General features: G+C 37.3%; 2 protein-coding genes across 2 annotated transcripts; one reads left to right on the top strand and one right to left on the bottom strand.

The window, feature by feature from the left end:
* Positions 1 to 440: 440 nt before the first annotated feature.
* On the top strand, positions 441 to 5,696 carry PP2D1 (protein phosphatase 2C like domain containing 1). Its single transcript, XM_009959530.2, has 2 exons — positions 441 to 1,113; positions 4,625 to 5,696. Exons 1-2 carry the CDS (start codon positions 441 to 443, stop codon positions 5,668 to 5,670), a joined length of 1,719 nt encoding a protein of 572 aa, XP_009957832.2. The 3' UTR covers positions 5,671 to 5,696.
* RAB5A (RAB5A, member RAS oncogene family) lies at positions 5,692 to 21,763 on the bottom strand. The gene is made up of 6 exons (XM_009959528.2): positions 21,726 to 21,763; positions 16,717 to 16,967; positions 13,297 to 13,448; positions 12,214 to 12,336; positions 10,282 to 10,375; positions 5,692 to 7,312 (listed from the first exon to the last, which is right to left on the bottom strand). The coding sequence occupies exons 2-6, from the start codon at positions 16,877 to 16,879 to the stop codon at positions 7,197 to 7,199; spliced, it is 648 nt and encodes a 215-aa protein (XP_009957830.1). The 5' UTR covers positions 16,880 to 16,967; positions 21,726 to 21,763; the 3' UTR covers positions 5,692 to 7,196.
* Positions 21,764 to 22,613: the final 850 nt, after the last annotated feature.

Here is a 22,613-nt window from a genome sequence, read left to right as displayed (position 1 = left end):
GTAAGAGTGAGAACAAGGCTTAAGTAAGTGTAGTGTTACCTAATATTAGAATACTGAAATACGAACAACTCTTAACATATTCAACTCCTTTATAGAATGACATGGGAGGAAAAGTCACAAGACAAAACAAGCCCACCTGATTTTGAACATTCCAGAGGTGAAGATGAGCTGGAGGAGGTCACAACTGCACCCGAGAATGATGATTCCAAGCACATCTCAATTTTTTGCTCTGCACGTCAACAAATAATACATCTGTACCACCTTCGTTATCATAAAAAACCCACAAAGCCCGAACTTTGCTGGGCTTTGATAGCCCACAAACGAAGACTAACAAGAAAACACTTTTAGCTCAGAGACAGAAACTAATTTCAAAACTGACCAAGATTCCTAAATATTCTGAGACACATAGGCAGAAGATTGATTATTCATTTGAATTCCTTATGGATGATCACACTCCTGCATCATATCACAAACTTGCCAATATTAACAATCCTAGTACTTTTAAGAAAGTAAATAATTCTTTAATAAAAGCATTATCAATTTGCCAAGATAAAAATTCCACATGGCACGGAGACATGGAAGACAGATTTATTGTGCTTGACAACTACGGAAACAGGTCAGATACGTGTTTTCTGGGGCTACTTGATGGCTCCCATGGTGTGACAGCTGCAGAAACAGTTGCAGCAGAGCTTCCACTTTTATTTCTTGACCAGCTTGCTCAAATGGATTCCTCCTACAGAAAGAGTAAGGATGAACAGCAAATTCTAGATTCTTTTGCCACAGTAATCAAGGCAGATTACAGGGAAAAAGAAAAGATTTTCTCTGATAAACCAGGCAATGAGGAGACCAACAAGACCAACACTTACGAATGGATTCACAAAGCATATGCCAAGTCCTTTTGGAGAATGGACAGACTTTTACGACTGGGAAGGAATGAGGTTTCCAAAGTTCGCTGGAGTGGCTGTTCAGCTGTTACCTGTCTGGTGGAAAGAAACCCCAGCAGAGAGACAGACAGCACCGAGGAAGAAAGAAATCATTTTGAAAAGAGCACGCTCAGTCCATTAGCCAGGACAGCCACAGGTGCTGCTGGGTTACTGCACATTGCCAATATAGGTATGTACATTCCACACTAGGTGGTTTTCTTTCCTCTGCCCAAGAAAAAGAACTAATAAAGTAAGCTGATCTAGAGATGTGTTGGCAGTAGATATTTTGAGATAAAAAGCTGCAATTGCTTTAACTTGACAATGTGGAGGAGACACGTCAATTCCCTTGCAACTGATACTGGTACCCAGCAGTAAGTATTAAGCTTATCTAAAAAGCACCTTCAATATGATACTTGAGTTAAAGCAACAAACTCAATCTACTAACGCAAAAAGCACAGTTAAGAAACATTCCATAATCCAGAAGTGACCTCTGTGAGTAATAGGGATAATTTTTTATTTATTTTTTTAATCAGGAGGAAGCTTAAGGTGTCATCATTTTAGGGCAATCATAAATATCTGATTTTAGATCTGATAAATGCCTTGTGCCAATGAAACGTGCTTAAGAGATTCTTTTTATTCACCTGTTTTTTTGACAAGCAACACCACATTTTGCTACCAGCAAACTGAAAGCATGATCTGTGGGGATCATCTGAATTATTGATTTCTGAAATAGGACTTTGTTGCTATTTACTGTTGTTATGGAAAATCTATTCAGCCCTGTTTCTTTATGAAGAACCACCCTGCTTTGCCTTTCTGTAGTGCAGACAATCAGTTATTAATTACCAGAAACACTGGTACATTCCTAATCCTTCTCCACCCAGCCCTGCTGCAGGAAACACCAGACAAAGCTCTTGCAGTTCTCAGCAACTCCACTTATTACATCTCCAACTCCACTTATTACATCTCCCCACTTGGTGATTTTTGTTACCAGTTGTCTTGTGTAGGTAAGACAGCAGTAAGATTATGGGAAAGCATGCATCTTGCTTGTGAAGGAGTACATAAGCAGAATTATATATAAAAAAAATGAGCTGTTGTGTGAATAGTTTCAAATGTCTACAATCATATTCTCTTATGTCTTCCAGTCTCTGCTTGGAGCACGTGCCCAGCACTGTAATACTTTTCTATCACTCCCTAGCATTAGTAAGGAGTCTGCTAACACTGCAACTTTCCATCAATGGGGGCAGTCTTTCCTCCTCAGATGAGTATATTCACAAAACTTGTAAGATTTCTTCAGATGAAATTTGTCTGAAATTAATCAGAGAGTGAAAGATCAGTAGAGAAAGCAAAAACCATTTGAGGCTTCATTTCTTCAGGAGGCAATAAAAAAAACCAACCCCAAACCAAACCCATATTCCACATTTGGAAAAACTGATCCCAGATTTAAAAAAGAAGAGTATTTTCCCATAACAATAATCTGCAATCCTCTGCCAGTCTGAGGAATGCTATTAAACCAACTTGAACATGCACTGACAGTGAAATAAGTAACTGTGGTCTACCCCCTCCCTTTCCTCTCTTCCATTCTCCCGACAACGCCTGGTGCTGTAGCCATACTTTCCCTCCTTCCAGCAAGCACTCCTGCAGCTACTTTGCTATTACTGGTATCAGAACTGGTAGTTTAGATGTGACTGCAGGAGAGGCAGTCACATCTTTAATGGAATACAGGAGTAACTGACATATAGGTTGTAATGTTTTCAGAGCTAACAAATGTGTCTGCTTTCACCTTATTGGGGAAGAAACCCCATTTTTATTACAATGAGCTGAAGAGGTAGGATGAAGGTAAGAAAATTTGGTAGAGAATTCACTCAACCTAAGTTTGCTGGTTCTAGTCACCTGCCCCCATCCTTCCCTCCCTTTATGCTGGCTGCAATTAAAGATACTGTAGACTCAAGCTCTGCTAATGAGTTAAGGCTTGAAGTTAATCAGAGATACTTTAAGCCTTTTATGATTAAATTCCACATTTTTGAACCACTTCTAAATACACATTTATTTAGTCTAATACACTTAATTTTTCCACCAAATGTATCACATCAAAGAAAAAGATTTTCACAACATCAAAACTTCATTTCCCCCCCTCCCCCGGAATGTGTTCTTACAGAAGTATAGGCATGTTCCTTCACCACCAGGTAAGCAACTGAAGAGGATCGTCAGATATGAGGGGCAGGAGATGGTGGCATTGGCCAGCTTTGTCTTCTTCATTTAGTCCCACATTGATAGGTCAGCTAGTTTTTGTCGATTATTTTGTCCTGTCTCTGGTTCGCAGACAAGACACTTGCATCCAAAAGTGACCAGATTTACTCTCTCGCAGTCAAGTTGTTCCACATGGGTTATATCATGCCTTTTGTTACACAAAACCCAGTGTTTGTACGGTTACAGCTGGTGGTCTTACAGGGCTTGAAGGAAATTTTAGAAAATCTTCTAGTTCTCCAAGGAAATCAGAGGAAGGAGGGAACAAGCACAAGGAAGCATTCACACAACGCAACTTAAGGCATCTACATTCTATAATTGATAAAAGGTTGTATCCTTCAGTTTGATATTTTGAATCACCTTCTAGGGAAATCTGCCTTCACACAGACTATGCTTAGCTGTCCCCTACACTAGACAACGCCAGCACTTTCCAAGAAATACAACTACTGTGCAAGCAGAGCCTACTTATAAACACTGTTCAGAGGCCTGCGCCCTAGTCTAGCCAGACGATATTAAAAATACAATATAGGTGAACACGCTGCAGCCAGCTTTGTGTCTGGAAAGCTACCAGCCCCCTCCAGTTCCTTCTGGAAGACATCACTTTTGCCCTTATGCCAACACATGGAGGCAGACCAATCACCTCCCCTAACACGAAATAATGGTCTTCTCCCAGTGTAGCCACAGAGGATCTCAACCAATACATCGCTTTGTTTCAGAGCTGCTCTCCTTTACGCTCTGCATTCAAGTCTGACAAGACTAGTCACCTGCAGTGTTGCCATTTCTAGCACTTTTCATTCTCACCTGCAGATTTCAGGAAAGAGAAAGGTCAAGTACCTATTCCTACTAAAGGAAAAAAGTTAGTCCTCAACTTCTCACAATGACTGTGAGAACTCTTTCTCCCTTGGGTCCCTTAACTGAGGAAGAGATTTAAGGCATCATGTTAGTAAACTGTAAATTCTACACGATGTCCAAATTTTTTTCAGGTACTAGAAATTTTATACTGCTAAAAATAGTCTGAACCTGAAACTTCTTGATGGGTTCATTCAGCCACAGTATTGTGAAAGCATGTGCTCCTCTGGGGGGGGGGAAAGAGTATTTGAGAGAAATATGCACTCTTGCTCAAAAACCAGTCAAGGTGCAACATTTCTATCAGTCTGCACTTTAAGCTGAATGAAATGTCACTTAAGACTCTACATAACAGTTTAGTTGCAGTCAGAGGAATAAGGTTCCGGAAGAGTCTTCTGAATAATGGGAAGGGAAAAAAACTACAGAAAACTTTGCTGTAAAATACAACCAGATTCATTGATGGACACATGCCTGTCGCAGTAGATAAGTGAACTGTGACCTTAGTTTTTTCCCCAGCCCTTAGCAAAAGGTTAACTGTTGATGTAAAAGCAGTATCTAAAAAAAATAATCAGTATGCTGTAATTCAAAATATTATCTTATTTCAATTTTAGGTAACGCACATGCAGTCTTATGTAAAAATGGAAAAAGTCACTGCCTCTCAAAAGAGCACAGCACTTCTAACGCAAGCGAGAGAAAACGTGTACTTCAGAATGGCGGAAACATCAGCACTAACGAACCAGATGGATTAGTAGAGGGATACCTACGAACTACAAGGGGTCTTGGACATCACGGAGATCCAGTACTGAAAAGATCTGTTATACCTGTACCTCATACCATATCTGTCCCCATCGATGACACCTGTCAGTTTCTTATCTTAGCTTCTAATGGGCTTTGGGAGGTTTTGGATCACAATGAAGTACTTGCATTAACTCTAACAATATTCACCGATTATTTAAGAATGTATGAACATGTTCAACAAAATGGAACTTCTACGTGTCAGTATCTGATGGCTCTCACTGAAGACAACTTAAATGACTCAAAAGACTTTATCTCTCAGAACAGAGAGATAAAACAGTCCGATTCTAGCACACAAGGTGGCTCTGAAGAACTGAAACAGGTTGAGGACAGAAAAGTTTATCCATGTAGCAGTTTTCAGCCACGACCACAGACTGTAGAGCAAGAAGAAACAGACACTGATACTTTCTCTGTGACAGGTCCAAGTTGCACCCACAAACAGCTGCAAGAAAACATACTGGCAATAGGGTCTACAAACATGAGACAGCCCCCAAAAGATACAAAAGCATGCCTATCTACTTATGACTCAGGTCCACAACTGGCAGAAAAAAAGGACTCCAAGATATTTTGTGACAAACCTGCGTGCTGCACTGGTCAAGAACTGCTAAAGAGGGTATCACCAGTGGGTTCTAAACCACAACCACAGTTTGAAGGGGACACAAAACCATACCTGTCCGATTGTGAACCACAAACTGCAGGAAGAGGCAGAGTCACCTCTGAGACTTTCTACGACAACGCAGCCAGCTACATTAGTGAACAACTGGTCAAGACTGCATTAGCTGCAGGTTCAAGAGATAACATTACTATTTTGATGGTACTTCTAAATGGATGTGATAAGATACCAAATTACCTCAACACTTAAAAGTTTATCACAGTACATCTAGTACAAGCTTGCATTTAGCTGTGTCATGTATTGACTTGTAATCATCTTAAATGCTGACCCATACAGTAAATCAGACATCTTGTTTGGAACTGGACAAATGCAATAAACCTTTCTGAAACTCTCAATAAGAAAGTAATAAAAAAATTTTTTTAAACCACTTTATTCAAACCTGAGCACCTCAATATAAAACTAAACACCGGTGAACTGTCGTTTTCCTTGCTAAACCCAGATTACCGCAAATTTAAAATCTGCATGAGTAAGTTCCTGCTATCAGTTCAACATTTAAATAGACTAATTCATCTCTTCTGACACGCTTGGTAGATTTCATATAATGAAAATAACTAAAAGAATTAGTGCAATATACTGGACAGATCAAAATAAAATGTACTTTGGAAAACAAAGTTGCAAAGTTCATTACTGACAGACAGCAGTACTTATGTTACAGATAGAGGAGCATCATTTATTACTGCTCTAGCCATAAAGGAAGAACTTAGAACCCCCTTTGATTAGAGAGGAAAAAAAGTTAGCTTTAAGTAACTGTACATTCTGTATACCTTTAAGCAACTCTTAAATATTACAGAAAGTATTAAACAAATGTAGACTACAATGCAGAGTACCTATTTACAGTACATTAATATCCAAATTTAAAATCAAGTTGGATGTACAAAATCGTTAGTGCACTATTTTCCTTAGGGGAAAAACAAACTGTAATGGCCAGCAATGATCAAAACCAAGAAAGAAGTCACAGACACTGACTTTGTTGTGGTTTTACTTGAAGAGCTCTTACAGTTTGTAGATGAAAAAAAATTCTAAGTCATAAAGTTGAATTTACTGGTCTGTACCCTCTGAATAGGTAAGAAATGAAGTTAAACTTGATTTATCACTAATTCCCTTAGATAACTAACTGGGTTGATATAATTTACATACAGTGTACCAACTAAAACTGCACTTTCCTGCAAGCATAGGGTTCTTAAAATTGTTAATGCAAATATTATTTGTAATTAAATTATTAAACTATGGAATGTATAACTAAACAGTAGATACCTGCATATACAACTGGTTGCATCAATACTGTGAATAAGTTTAAGTAATTTTTAGACCCTGTTTCTAAAAAGGTTTTAAAGCACAATTGAGAATTACGAAAAGTCCCAATTCTATTTATTGTAACAGTAATCAGTATTGAGGCTACAGGAACTGGCCAATTAGGTCCATGGAAAGTAGTTCTTCTACACCCCTAATGGTAAGCGATTTTGAAACCCTTTCAAACTGAAGGAAGTTTATTCTGATTCCATCTCTCCTCTACTGCTGAAACATTACAGCCAGTGGTGGATACATGCATGTTAAAATTTTAGATCAAAAGAAAACTGTATCATGAACTTGACTATTATCGTAAGTCTCTTCGCTGTTTGGAAGCTGTACTGGACCAGGTTAAACACTCCAATTCCATGGTTATTAACAGTTAGGAAGCAGAAGAATATTCAGAACAGTTTAAAGCAATTGATGTTTTAGTTACTACAACATTGACTCTTGGGTGGTTGTGTGGGTTCAGTAAGGTCTACTCCTCTTCCTCTGGCAGAGTTGGCTCCTGCATTCTGTGGCTCATTCTTGGGCAATTTTTTTGCTATAAAATCAACAAGAAGTAAAAAGTTAAACCAGATTGTACTAAGATTAAATCACTTGAGTACACAGTCAACACTATTACTCTGTATCAATATAATCGCTATAAAATCTAACTTGATTCAGTGCACTGGTGATAAAAGAAGTTAAGACACTTAACTTCTAATGATTAACTACCTTATCTATGATTTTCAAAAGTGAAATGAATTAGCAACTTGAGCAGTAAAATTTATTTGCACAGGTATGCTATGCCAGTAAATGATGGCTCTTGGGGGAATCCACCTACACAGAACAGGCTTTAAGATCAAGATGTCAGTGCTAAAAGATACAGAAAGATTGAAAAGGCACAAAACAGACAAAAATGGGTCAAACCACTGTCCAGCTATCTACCTAGAATAAGTATTTGCGTGCAACACATAAAATGGCCCTCAGCACTAGATCAAGTCTCTCCTCTTTTTTTTTCCCCCAAGCTGTCTCTTCTCTCCAGCTCTTACAAGTCAATTGACTTCTGATAATGTCTTTGTTGCCCTTGTAGCTCCAGGGTACCTCCTTGGTTCTGACACGAAAAGTAAGGGTGACAAATGTCACCCTTCTGAGCAGTAGCTCCTCCTAGCAGTTTCCTGATGGAGAAAAAGCTAAGTTCTACATAAAAGGACTTCTGTGGGGCTGTCTTTTCCATGTTACCAGGACCCACAGTCATCCCCGTTCTACGGTTTAGCTGCACGCTTTGACTCCAAAGTCATTACTTGGGTCAGTTTTTTTGAAGAACAACTTTTCCTAAAACAAATGAAATGCAAGTATAACAGCCAGAGAAACAGCAGAGTACACATCAACAAGATACGTTGTGGTGCTAGATCATCTCAAAGTGCCAGTTAATCTCATCTAGGTTCCCTTTCCCACAAAAGGTTGGGCCACATGATCTTTTGAGGTCCCTTCCAACTTGGGCTGTTCTACAATTCTGTCACAGAACCCAGCAGTTCATGTGTCACTAAGCTGCTGAGGCAGTACCCAGGGACAAATCACCAGCAGAAAAACACCTTCAGAGCACTGTTGGTTTGGATTCTAGATACATTCTAGAATGGTAACTTAACATGAAATTTTTAAACTGGAAGTTCTGAGTGAGCACTGAAGCAGTCACTTTACAAGCAGCTGTAGCTTGCATCTCTCAACTCTGTCCATGTTCTCATTTTTCATTTTCTCCTACTTTTGAAGATCATATTTACACATGGTCCTGACAACTGCATCCATGTTGTGCAAAAGGCCATTCCAAGTTCCATGCAATACTTGTATTAGAGTCAAGATTTCTTGTCAGGGTCCAGCGCTGCACAGATCTCATTCTGATGCACTCATAAAACTGAATTTCACCCATCAATGTGAAAGAATATTCACACGGACAATTAACTTTGCAGGCAAAACACCCAGGTACTAACTAGGCATTTTCTCAAATTTACTTTGTACACTTCATTAAAATCTAGATAGGTAAGAAATGTTGTTTATAAAAAAAATTACAAAAGAAACTATCAGGTTTTGGGTATTATTTTTTCTTTTTCTTTCTTTTTTTTTAAAAAAAAAGATGCAAACTGCACCTTTAAAGAAATTGATTTTGAAATTCCACCAGAAGAGTGTAATTGAGCATTTCTGTATCATTAAATGCAGGCCTATCTCGAGCATTTATGACAAAAACAGACTTTCCACTCATAGTTGTGTGTTTCCTCCCTACCCTCCAAGTATTTATAGGTAATGTGAAGCAAGTACTTTTATAGTGTTGCTATAGTGATAATTTAATTTGCATCCACTGGAACTTTGAACCACAAATTACCTTCTGCTTTACTGTCTTGGAAAGCAGATAAGACCTCTTCAGAAATTTAACTTTTATAGCAATGCTGTTTTTCACAAAAAGTGGGATAGAGATGCCACTGTAGTGAAAAATACAAACCAGATCTAATAAGGTTATTTGACACCATACTTTGCTATTCAGGGCCACTGCTGTGACTAACTTGATGACTAAACAGGTTGGTGACCAGTCTTAAACTGCATGCTTTCTTTTCCCTCCACTTTCAAAATTTTAACAATGAAATACAATTTTCTGCCTATCAGTGGAATTCACTGAATTTCTTAGTAATTTGTACTTACTACTACATGTTAGCAACTTTACAGAAATCCCTAAGATGACGTTAGGGCTAAAAATGTATTAGTAAGTTTACTTTTCACATGAAGTGTCCTTTACTTATACTTGGACATTGAATTCAAGCAACTTGTCTTGTCTGGCACAACTTCCGGATTTTAGATAGATGCATTTGGAATTTAAACAAAATTTTAATGCAAAAGCATATTTAGTAAACGTTTAGACTAAATTTTTTAAATTTTTGTTAAATTATCACTCTCCCATTTTGAAATGTTTCCAGCTTCAATTACCACTGTCTCACAAGAGGTACATTATTCCAGGTTCTGCATCTAAGGCAGTGTGGAATCTGCTGGAAAAAAAATACCCTCAAAAGGCACATTTATACACTTCCACTTATATTCTTACACAAGTTTGATTAACAAATGCCAAGTACATCTTGCAATTAAGGAAAGACGTGTAGAGCTTTTTAAGGTTACTTATACCATGGAAAAGGTGTGTTTTCATATTAACAACTACAGCTTAATTTTGCTTGAACCTGAAGCAGTACAAGTTTTCATCATGGAATCAAAACAGGTACATGAAACTTTGACAAAATCCAAAAGTAACCTAGCTTAGCTATTCCAAGTTAATCCAAGTGTTTTGGTGCTTGACAGAACACCTATGCAACTGTGCTTCAATCAAGTTTATCTGACTTATGAACATCAAAAAGGATCTGAAGGGGCCTAAGGAGATTTCAGTGTCAGAAATAATTTAGGCCAAAACCCAAAGACATTGGGTTACAAAGATTATGATGGTATGTACCTCATGGAAACAATTCCCTTAAATTCTCAGTTTGTTCATAAACTCACCAATTGCCATGAATATTTCATTTACGTTCATAGATGTTTTGGCAGACGTCTCCATGAACAATAAGCTGTTGTCATCTGCATAAGCCTGTGCTTCCTGAAAGTTAAAGTAAGCAAGCATTACTCCATTTAAAAAATAAAACAAATGAATAACCCTCCCCTCCACAATCATTACATATTATACTTTCATTGCTACTAAGGAACAATTGCTATGCTATTTTGAAGGAAAGTAAGTTTGTTGAAACACTCATGTGACAATGTGTTGAAGTCACAATTCCACCAAGCAGCTAAACATGTAGACCTGCAATATTCAAAATCCTTCTCATCTTACAAATACACAGATTGGAAAATCTCTGGCAAAATTAAATAATAAATAAAAATATTTATTAAGACGACAATCCTGATCCAGAACGCTGTGACAGCAAGAATGAATAAGCTCCAGAAAGTGCCATCAAATGTCAGAAAGTCTATCACTACCCCGAAAAGAAAGTAGTTTGTGAACCACCTTGAATCTTTCAACCATTGAGGCAGATGGATCAGAACAGTCTCATTATTCTGACAGAAATTTGCAATTAAACATAAAATAACCTGTATTAAATATCTTGTTGCATTATCTCCCTCTGCAGTCTGAATTTTGATCTGAAATACACAGTTTATAGTTTCCTATTTCTGCCACTTCAGTTGAGAATCCTCAGCTTATTACGTAATTGCCTTTGCATTCAATCTGCAAAAAGCCAAACTACAGAATACCTATGATGAAAAAAAATAATCTGCAGCATTCTGTATTAATATAAGTGACATCTGCTAAGATCTACATAACTATACCTGAATTAACACATTAACAAATACCTAGAAATCTAAAATGTGCTTTGCAATGAGAAAGGATTGACAAACTTGCAAGGAGCCCATAAATCTACATTAACAGAAACCCGAACGTATGAAAAATATCAAGACTGTAATTGTACAAAAATACAGTAAAGGCAGTTCTACTTTGGTAATTAAATTTGATGAAGTTTTTGACTGCACACACATACGAAATTTTTGTTAAATACCACATTTTTTCACACAATACAAGTCTTCTGTCACACAGCTTTATGTTACAACAGCCATGAAGTATAAAATTAGGAAACAACCTTGTTGAATTCTGGCAAAAAAATACGTAAACCACTGCTAACCTTCATAGCCTGACTTCTATTCTTACAAAAGGATTCCTTACTGCACACAACTATCTCACACAGTGACACCAAATCTGACACACAGATTAAAACTGTAAGAGAACAAATTACTAATAAACACGATCTTAATTCAAATTCAATCATGAATGGACCAGAACCATCTGCAGTGAGTCTTACTTGCTTTGGAAGCTATTTTCTGATGACTTGGTTAAACCTTCTAGAAGATAAAATATAGCAGCGAGAGCATAGATACATTCACTAAACCAAAAAGAATGCCATGAAAAGCACAAATAAAACTAGAACACTGTTTCAACAGAATAGCCCTGGCAAGTTAAGCACATCAATCAGCTTTGTATCATGCGATAATCAAAATTCTCCTGCTGACAAGTCAAAGAGAATAGTTTGCACTGAGTTACTGCTATCTCATCCATTGAAACTCTAGTTACTGGTAATTTTGGGTAGAAGACAGGAAGAGGTCACATTAGAGATCAGAAATTCAATTAGCCTTAAAGATATGCAAATAAATTAGTGATTCCACAAAGTGAAACTTAATTATTCAAAAGTCTATTGCTACATATGACTTGTACAGAAACAGATTTTTCAGTAGCCTCTATAATTTAATTAGTTTCAGCTGACGTTTACATTTCACAGCATGACCTCTACAACAACTAGCTAGACTATGCAGATAAGCTCTTCCTAGGTTTATTTATTTCCTATTCCAACAAAATACTATTTCTATAAACAGAAGTTATGTACATACCTGGAAATCCACAGCTCTTTTGTTAGCTAGATCAGCTTTGTTTCCTGCTAAAGCTATTACAATGTTAGGACTTGCTTGTCGCTGAAGTTCTTTGACCCAGTTTTTCGCTCTGGCAAAGGACTCCTGTTAATGATTGCAAAATGATGCAACTGAGTTTTAGTATCCTTTTGTACTCACCTATTATCCCAATCTGTTATCTATACTTCAAGCAAAAGGCCAATGCAAGGCTGCTACTTTTGTCCAAAGGCACACTCCAACTTGCCAACTGAGCTTTTAAAATGAAACATTCCTACCTTAGTTCTCAAGTGTGCTTAGCTGGGATAATGCTGAAAAAGTAAGTAAAGATAGGAAGATCTTTATGTAGACAGAGTAAGGAAAGAGGAGTGGTTAAGAGAGAAAAAGGGAATTTTTATTTTCTCCTCTAGAAGACTCAAGTTGATGAACAGCTATATTGAAAGGGTCTCAAAACACTTTCTAATTACTGAGCACCGTTCATTACGGTACAGGGTTTCTGGGTTTTTTGAGGGTTTTGTTTTTTAAGTCTCATTTTAGCAAAAAGAAGTGAAGCTTGTCTTATTCAAGTTCAAATAAAAAGAAATCAAATAACCTTAGGTTTTTGTCTCAATGGCTTGTGTCACCTTTCCAATCCTTACCCAGAAGGTACACTAATACAATATTAAATAAACTGCCACCAGCAATGTGATGAGAGTAACAGCTCAATCCTGGTAAACTGATTTAAAGGTGGGTTTGAAACACTTCTACCACAGAATTCGCTTTGTCTTTTTTTTTTTTTCTTAAATACAATAAAAAACCCCTAGAAATGGTCTTCCAGCAAGAGAAGTTTACAGACAATTTAACATTACAGAGTCCAACATGAAACGAGAAACCTGATCTACTGAAAGACATCCCTGCAGGGGGGTTGGAGTAGATGACCTTTAAAGGCCCCTTCTAACCCAAACCATCATATGATTCTATGAAACGATGAACTGATTCACACAAGTCAGTGAGAAAAAAATTAAGGAAAGACCAATGCAAGACTGCTAACTTCCAAATCCCCCTTGTGCCTCCCTATACAGTACTTACCTCATTTGTAATGTCGTATACCACTATAGCTGCTTGCGCTCCTCTGTAGTACATGGGTGCTAAACTGTGGTACCGCTCTTGCCCAGCTGTATCCCAAATTTCAAATTTTACCGTTGTATCGTCGAGACATACAGTCTGGGTTAGAAAAGCAGCTACAAAAGAGATAGAGGTGCTGAAACCAGAAGTCTGCTTATATTTCAATATTTATATAAAATTATGTTCAGAGATGCAAATAGGATTTCCTTAAACAATTCAAGCCTATAAAAAGCAAGCATTAGCTGATGGACTCCAACTCTGACCAACACAGAACCACCATTTAAACAACCAGTCTTTCCTCAGGTTAAAGACATAAGGCCTTCTCAAGTCTTGTAGATACATTTTTTCCTGTACACAGAGTACCAGTAACAGCATCTCACCATTCTGTAATCCACGTTCAGGTATTCACTGTTCTCCACATATTATAAATATGGAGGTGAGTACCCACACAATATGAAACTCATTACAAAAACTAAGCTAGAATCTCAAGAATTTCTTGTGGAAAAAAAAAAACACACCAAAAAGAAAGATTTTCTTCTACTGGGTTTTCTTAACCCTTTGAATTTTAACTGAACTATTCTACCTTAGCTTTTGAAGTGCAAAAATAAACACACAACTATTACAGCGGTCTGACAAGCTCTCTTGATTACCTGCTTTTTATAGTCACATTGTTTGTCCAGTTATAGTACCTACACAGCAGAAAATTCCAGAAAACTCCAAGTAACAACTTCAATAACTTAGACGAAAGTTTGAGCAATCCAGCATAAATGCTTGGAGTTGCTTTTCCAGTCATGGCAGACATTTAGTGAAATACTGCAGACTGGCTTGACCTTGCTCCTTCCACAAAAAAACAACAGCAAAAAAGTTAAAACTATTGGCTTGATGAAATACTAAGGGAAGCCCCTTGCTAAGCTGAACTGGGGACTCTTATCATTAAGCTACTGACAGATTGTGGCTGATTTAAATCAAGTGTCTGAAGAGGCACTGACCCATAACTCTCGTGTACTTGTGATGTTACCCTGTCCCACATACTCCAAGACACCATATCCTATGAATCATTCAAAAACTGCTGCAACCTTCGAATCAACTTATTACAGTAAACCAAAAGCAAGTCATTCTTGCTTTTTAAAGGGCACTGTAACTACCATACAGAAGCTGACTAGTTAAGTGGTCAGGTGTTCCCGCTTCAGGGGTATTAGCATCCATCACAGATGAGCAGGCAGGTTGGAGAAGGTAAAGGCTTTGACATTAAATCACCATAAATCTTTCTAAATGCTAAATATCTAAGCACTGGTAAAACAGGCTCCTCTCTGTAGCTCCCAGAACCAGAATAAAGAGGAAAAAAAACATACATCCTGCACCAGACTAAAGGCTTCCTCCTCAGAACCAGCTCACTACCGTGCTTCTCCAAGGCAAAGACAACATGCTAAACTAGTGGAATTTGAAGTTCTTACAGACATTATTCTCTTCAACAGAAGAACGTACCTACACTCCATAACAGAAGGGATGTACTCCGAAACAGAATTAAAACAAGGGTTTTATTCTGACATCCTCTTGTTTTTGTTGAAAGGAATATTTCAATCACCATACAATGCCAGTTAGTTTCTGCAAACAAGGTAACTTTCTTCTATCTTGCAAGGCCATAGTAAATTGACAATTAATCAGCTGGGTTAATTATCTGAAAGCCTTAACAGCCATGCTTTTGTCTTAAGCAGCCAACAGGCATTGCTACACTAGTCTGAAGTGGCAAAGTCCAGTTATCAAACACACCACCACCATCCAACATGTCCGCCTTTAACGGCACTCTTTCAGATGCTTTTATTCAGATTCACAATGCACATAAGCCTCTCTTTGTTAAAAGGCCCTTCTGTATACAAAGAAAATTATGCCTTAGGCAATTACATGCCACAGACAGCTTTCTCTATAGAAAACTTGTTCTGAATCCCAACATTGCTACATCTAATATCTCTCAGCTGTATTATATGGCATTTCCTTGCTTCTGTTTTATATAGAAGAGGCACAAGTTAATAAAGAGATTATACTGAACTCTATAGATCTGAACCTGAACTTCAGTTCTTGTTTAATGCTTGTACCTATTTTAAACATTGTAACAGGGTTTGGATTATCCCTAGTTCTACCCAGACACTAAAGCAAGAAAAAAAAAAACACCACAAAAATAAGGTTAAATGAATTTGAGATCACTGAAATGGAACAATGAATTTAACTTAATTTTAACAGTGTGTTTTGAACTAAAAACCACATTGATATCGGGAAGTTAATGCACTATAGATCTTTGAGAATGCTCTCCATGTTACCACACAGTTGTATAAGATAATACAGAAACCTTTCACATTAAAGCTTATCCTAAAGCCATTATAAAACACAGAAAGCAGAAAGTGAGCATCAGTAAGGCTGCTAAAGGAGAAGAAAAAGAAGCTCTTCATTTATGCTGACAAATATACAAAATAAATACACCTAACAGCTAGAAATACGGTAAAAAAAATGATGCAATGAAAGTCAACTTGGATTTGTTCTTGTAAGCTTTGCAGATTTTTTACATTTCAACAACTGTTCATGTGTAAAGACAGAGACCACAGAAAGGTTCGCATAAATATTACAATGAAACACACTGATTCATGCAAGCAGCAACAGGGACTACTAAAGAATATTTATCAATCTACAAAATCCATACTTTAAGTCCATACGCCTTTAGGTAGTTTTAGGATAAGTTTAAATATATCCAAGGAGAAATACAGCTCAAAGCACAAACAACTTCAACATACATGAAAACAGAAGAAATCTGCTGGAGGGTCAGGGCGAGATAAAATCTGTTCGCGGTTAAACAGATTCTTTTTTTTTTTTAAATTCTAGTAGCCAGCACCTGTTTTGTTTGAAGTCACAAAATGTAAAACCAGCACATTAAATTCTATGATTACTAACAAAGAAAGGTATATCCAGAAATGTAGCAAGTTCTCCCAAATTAAAAGCAAAGCCAGGATGCATAAATGACAGCACAACCTTTTTGGAATATGCAGCACTTTGTTTTCATAGAAACCAAGTTCTTAATTCTTATTAAGCAGTTATTTAATGCATTAAGCATACATCACAATTAAAACAGCCACACATCACCCACAAACAAAACGTAACATCAAGCCCAGTCTTCAAAGCTATGCAACTCAAGTACACGTTTGCTTTTTCCACTTGACATGAATGCTTGCTATAGCCTTGTACCAACTAAAACTTTTAGCTTAGAAAGTCACAGTTATAAATTACAGATGTAGGTCTCAGATCTGATCCTTGCTGTGAATGACCCATTCTAGAAGGCTGTCAAAGGCAAGGACAACAAACTCAATGTGAAACAAATTAACACAGTAATTTTCTCACCTCCAATCGTACTTTCTTGAAACTCATGAAACTGTCCTTTTACAAAACGAAGCACCAAACTCGATTTGCCAACTGCAGACTCTCCTAAAAGTACTAGTTTGAACTGGCAAATTTTATTTCCAGCATTTGGCCCATTGGGTCTTGTTGCTCCTCGATTAGCCATGCCCAAATTAGAAATAAGTCCTTTGTTTCAAGCTGTTGAAAGCAAGTTCCAGGATTCAGATCCCAGTGGTGCTTCTGCCAGTAACCACCTGTTTAAGAAGAGACAGTGGGTGGTATTAGATTTACAAATCAAGTACGAAAAATACAATTAATTAATGCAACATGGATGGCACGTAACTTGTCCTAATAGTTACCAAAGTCAATACTCTAGAGTACAACCATGAGCACTGTTAAGATGCCAACTACAGACAAAATCTATGGCAAAGAACCAATTATCCTCTTCAATACCTAGTCTTCCCATTAAAGCTTCAAATTAGGACATTAAAATCCAATTGTTTCTTCTTGCAAGACTTCTGTCTCATTTCTCAACATATCAAGATTGAAGTATAACATAACAGATTCAGACTTCCACATCATTGGTAAAATATCAAATTACAAGATACAATATTTTTTCCACAATTTTGCTATTGCTATGCAATATTGCATAGTCAGCACCACTAAAGGATGCTAAAAAATTGAGCAAACTGGGAAAACTCAATCACCACATCAAGTTCTTTGCCAGTATACTTCATCAATTCGCTTCTATCACATCTATCAAACAATATTTCCTTAAATAAAAGTACAATAGGTCTTGATGTACTAATCATTAATACCTTCTCTAGTTAACAACTGTGCTTTGAGAAGCAAAAATGCAAAGCCTTCCATATGCAGAAAAATGGACTGTCTTGACCAGTAAGAATTCCAGATCACTTTGTGCAAGCCACCAGAGAACTATCATATGATGATAAAATGCTATTTCCAATACTAACACATCTCCTAGCAGATCAATATTCATCACAGAGATCCTTGTTAAGAACAAGTATGAACAGTGCATTCCTTAGTTTACCTACCCTTTGTTCAAAATCCTTAGAAAAAAATCACAATATTTATTCATATGGACAGGGAACCCTTTAGACTCCACTGCTATCACTTCTGAGCCTAAGATTCATTCTTTTACACAGTAAAAGTGTGTAAGACTTAATCTCTTAACAGGAGAGACTAATTTTTTTGCAGGTAGGCATTACTGTATGAAAGGCCGTCACAGTAATTTTCTGTGTTCTCTTTCCTCCTAGTTCCCAAAACAAAACTCCAAGCAAGCCCACGGGAAATATACCGAAGTGATGGTCTCTGAGCTCTCACTGAAAGAAACACCTGCTCCTGAATTTCTGCTAAAAAGAAAAAAAATGAAAAATAAAAATAAAAAAAAAGCCAGACTAAAACTTTGTCCTACTCCAGTTGATTATGTACTTGAAAATGTGAACTTTGTGGGGATACAGCTTTTCTAGCATCTAGGATACAAGCAAGTTAGTTTAGAGCACATTCTCCTAATGCAGAAAATGGCTTTAATACATATGTTTCAAAAATGTAAGCAAACCCACTACTTTCAAATGACTTCTTGCTCTTTATTCCCTATGGTAAAGCAACTACATTTCAAACCAAGGAGTAATCTTTAGCCATCTTCCCATTTCAAAGCACCTAGCACATGTGCACTCCAGTTTGCCACACACCTAGCTCAGACACTAAGACCTAATTCTCCCTTTTGTAAACTCAACACAAGTACTGAAGAATTTCCTTTTCTTGAAAATGCTTCTAGCACTGTAGCAGAACCCCAGCCTCCTCTAAGGTACTCCCATACAAACTAATTTCCATGCAACAAATGAGAAAGTGAATAAATAACGCTAAGATTTCTAACATAACAGTTAAAAATCTGGTATTTTATTTCTTGCTGTAAACAGAACTTGAATGCAGGTTTTAAAAAAAAGTATTTCCAACATCTTAAAGACACTCCTATTTGCTCATGTTGCTCCTTTTCCTACACCTCAAAATAATTTCGCTTCTTCCAGGTATGATAATGCCAATCATGTATTCAACCCTGTCTCTCCTATCTGACTATTAGGATATTCTTAAATCAACAGATTTTTTTTAATTTTAATTGCACAACATGATCTAATAAATATAAAATTTAGATACATGTTCTTACAAACACGTTCAAGTGCACCACAGTGAAAGCATGTTTCTAGGAAGTAAAAAAGCCCCCGCACATCCCACTATCATTAAGTACCACGATAATCACATAATAAAATTCTTACTCATTAATTTCGGTTGTATATTTTAGAATACAGGAGTGGATCCAGATATTTTAAAAATACCAGACCTTCCATCCTTACAGCATACAACAACTCCTTAACAGCCACTGTGTTGATTCTCGGGCAAGACTCTTCCCCCACCACATGTGCTGCTGAAATACACTTCAGAAGTCGCAGAGCAATTTGGATAAAAACGGATCAGTGACAACAGTTAATCTCTCCCTAATTATACTACAAGAGGGCAAGCAGCAAGGCATAGCCAAAAATATAGGTAGCTCAGAATACTGTTAGCCATTTGTTTATCTTTTCCTTTGGAAAAGTAATGAAGACAATTAAGTTATTTCTGTTTTAAAATGAACTACACCTGTTTGCTGTAGCATTCTAGCATATTCGGACTACCATGAAATAATTTAAATCCCATGTTTTTCTAGACTCTGCAGCATTAATAAAGACATTAGGACTACATCCAATGACCATGCGAGTTGGTACTCTCTGGAGCAAGTGACTTCTAGATGACACACAGCAAGGAAATCAACCTACTACACTGGTTACTCGCTATGACTACTTTTTTGCTGTTTCCCATATCGAGAGCAAAAGAAGGTATGACAGAAAAACAGGCAAGACATTATGAGAGTTAAATCAATGCTTCAACTGGCCACTTACAGCCTTTAGTTACTCAGATTTCTATCACAAAAGAGTAATTACTACCCCTTGCAAAATTCCTTCAGAACACAAAGCTGAAACAGATTGTCAAGAAAAGTACCTAATTCAATTCTTATAGATGCCCCAGCTACAGAAGCTGTAGTTATCTGAGAACTTTAAAGTTTGCAACCCAGTAACACCCACCCCCCCGAAATCATTCTAGACAGTCAGATACCACATACAAAAATAAGCAGCTGTCAAGATGACAGAGATCACACTACCTCAGAGGAAGGCCATCAAGTCCCAGAAACATACTGCAAACATCATTCATTCAATAGTCCCATCAATATACCTAATTTATTAATAAAACCCACTATAGTCACACCACCCACTTTTTAGCGGCTCAGGATAAAAAAAAAATGCAAGACTGAAAACCTGATAGAGCACTTCCAGATTATTTTGATATATTAAAGAAGTCACTAACACCTTCTATAAGTGTATATAAATCATCATCTTTTCAAGTTCCAGATGCTATTGAAACTCTTCACTGATTTCACAACATGGCAGCATACAAACATGAAAAATGAGGAAGATTTTTTTTAAACTGAAGCAGTACGACAGTTTGGCCATTACAGAATGTTTCTGGCCTCTTATTTTTACAGTTGTGTGCTGAACAGAACGCCTCACAAGGATTTAAAAATTAGATTTCAATGCTACAGAGTCCATGCATGCTCCAAACCTCAGGTCACATTAATTCTCCAGTTTCTTAAGTCATCTGTAAAATACTTGCCTTAAGAAACGTAAAAGCACCGCACGAGAAGAAAACTACAGTCAGTACCCTACACACCCACTGCAAATTCAAGTCTTTTCTGACAAATCACTTTCAAGACAACTCTGAACACTTACTTCAAGGGCTTAGCAGCCATACCCATTTTTTACCCTTAGCTTTGGTGAAAATTTCCAGGAAAAGATCCACTAGCATTCCCCTCCCATTTTTGCTAAGCAAACTTTGCATTCAACATTTTTGAAACATGTGAAGAAAGAAAATCTTGACAAGACATTTTCATTCATCTACACAAAAGCACATACATGACTGTCTTGACTTCAATCAAACTCCTAAACTGATATGTATGGAAGTTATGTAAGGGAATTACTTATGTAAAAACCTGCTGAGGAAAACACTGTGAAAGTTTCTTAGATGGATGGCTTCATATGGATAGAAATGAGGGAGATTTTCTTACTTTTATGGAGTTTAATGTGAGAACTCCATCATATATTAAAAAGTAAGGCCCACTTTGCAGTCTTGGGCACTACAAACACATAGGTCCTTCTGGTAAGTAAGCATTTTCACTCTTCTCATGAATATCCCCCAAAGGCAGAGCAGCCTCATGCTGAAATGCCAGAAGTTTGGAGCACATTATTAGGAGAGTATTCCAGTTAATCCTATCAAGTAATCTACCAGATGCTGGGTATTCTCATCACTCTGGAAGAGAAATGTATATGTTGCTAGATAGTCTTTGTTAATGAGTTTTATTTCTGAAAGAGAAAAGTCATAACTATTTTAATAATGTTTGTGTGATGTATTATGTTTGAATCTGTGTACAGAATACCAACAGCCCTACCCAATACTTATGAACTCACAATTCATAGTGTAACTCACAGCCATGTAAGCATTCAGATCAGTGCCTATTTCAAACTACAAGAAAGCTAAACCAGAAGTATCAAAATAACACTAGTGACAAAAGCCAGCCTACTGAAAAGACAGCTAACACTGTTCCTACAATGAACGTGATTAAGCACGATATCAAATACAAAGACCACAATAAGAATTCACAATAAATTTAAAACTGGAACATTCCACCACTTCTATATTTCAAAGCAATAACAATGTTTCTTACCATGAACACACTTACTATTGTAGTAATTCCTAATAAACTTTTTCACCTCCATGAAAAGAGACAGACCATACAATGTTAAGGTTGCCATCATTATCTACTTCATATTTGTTTATATTGGACTACCTTGGATGTTTTAAAAAGCAGTTCTAAAAAGCCTTATTCATTAGACACTCCTACTAACCAAGGTTTTTGTTATTTCCTTCCAGGTTTGGCAGAATTACTGCAGTGTTCAAGACAGGGACACGCACAACTATCAAATCGCTTGTCACAGGTAAGCCAGTTTATACTGAAACATAATGAGACAATAAGTTAAACAAGTGAATCAACACAGTCACTGCAAAAAAATCATAGCCTTCCAATTAAAGATAATAACCATCTCACAAGTTCATACAAATGATGTGTAGTACCAATTGCTTTCTGATAAACTGGTTTATCATACAGGAACGGGAAGTAACGATGGCTGTACTACCATTGTCCCTAGTCACCTCACTTCAGCTAACATCCAGTGTTTTCCTGACATTTCTTATTACAGAACAACACCACACAAATGCAACCTAGCCTGCCTGCAACTCTGAAAAGTCACTACCAAATTGGAAAACTCAAAGATGCTAAGCTTTTTTTACTTGGTCTGAATGTTATGTGGAAGAAGCTGATTAATTTCAGCTGCTTAATTATCTGTTCAGCCTCTTTTCCATCCCCAGGCTCCGAAAGAGGCATAAGGTAGAAAAACCAAACACAAACCATTGAAAATACTGAAAGAATAGCCTTTCATGGCCCTGTGTTTGGAACGATTCAGCTCTCATCTGAAACATAAGAGGGCACAGGTTTGTTCCTCCACCATACTCTAGCTTTATCTCTAGTTCCAATCAAGTCTTACGTAGAGCGTATCCAGTATACGAGGCCTGCCGTGATCCCCTGGACGGCGAGGTGTCGTCCGAGTATTTTACTTCCCACCTCATTCACCGTCCCTCCTCCAGCCGCAAGCTAAAGGGAAAGCGAAGGACCCATATCCCAACCTGCCCTTCCACACCGCACAAGCAGCTCGAAGGAAAAACCCTGCCCTTACAGC

The sequence above is a fragment of the Leptosomus discolor genome, chromosome 7, assembly GCF_034619465.1.
Source record: "Leptosomus discolor isolate bLepDis1 chromosome 7, bLepDis1.hap2, whole genome shotgun sequence".
NCBI classification, from domain to species: domain Eukaryota; kingdom Metazoa; phylum Chordata; class Aves; order Leptosomiformes; family Leptosomidae; genus Leptosomus; species Leptosomus discolor.
The sequence above is the reverse complement of the archived record's forward strand: the minus strand, read 5'-3'. Positions and strand labels throughout refer to the sequence as shown.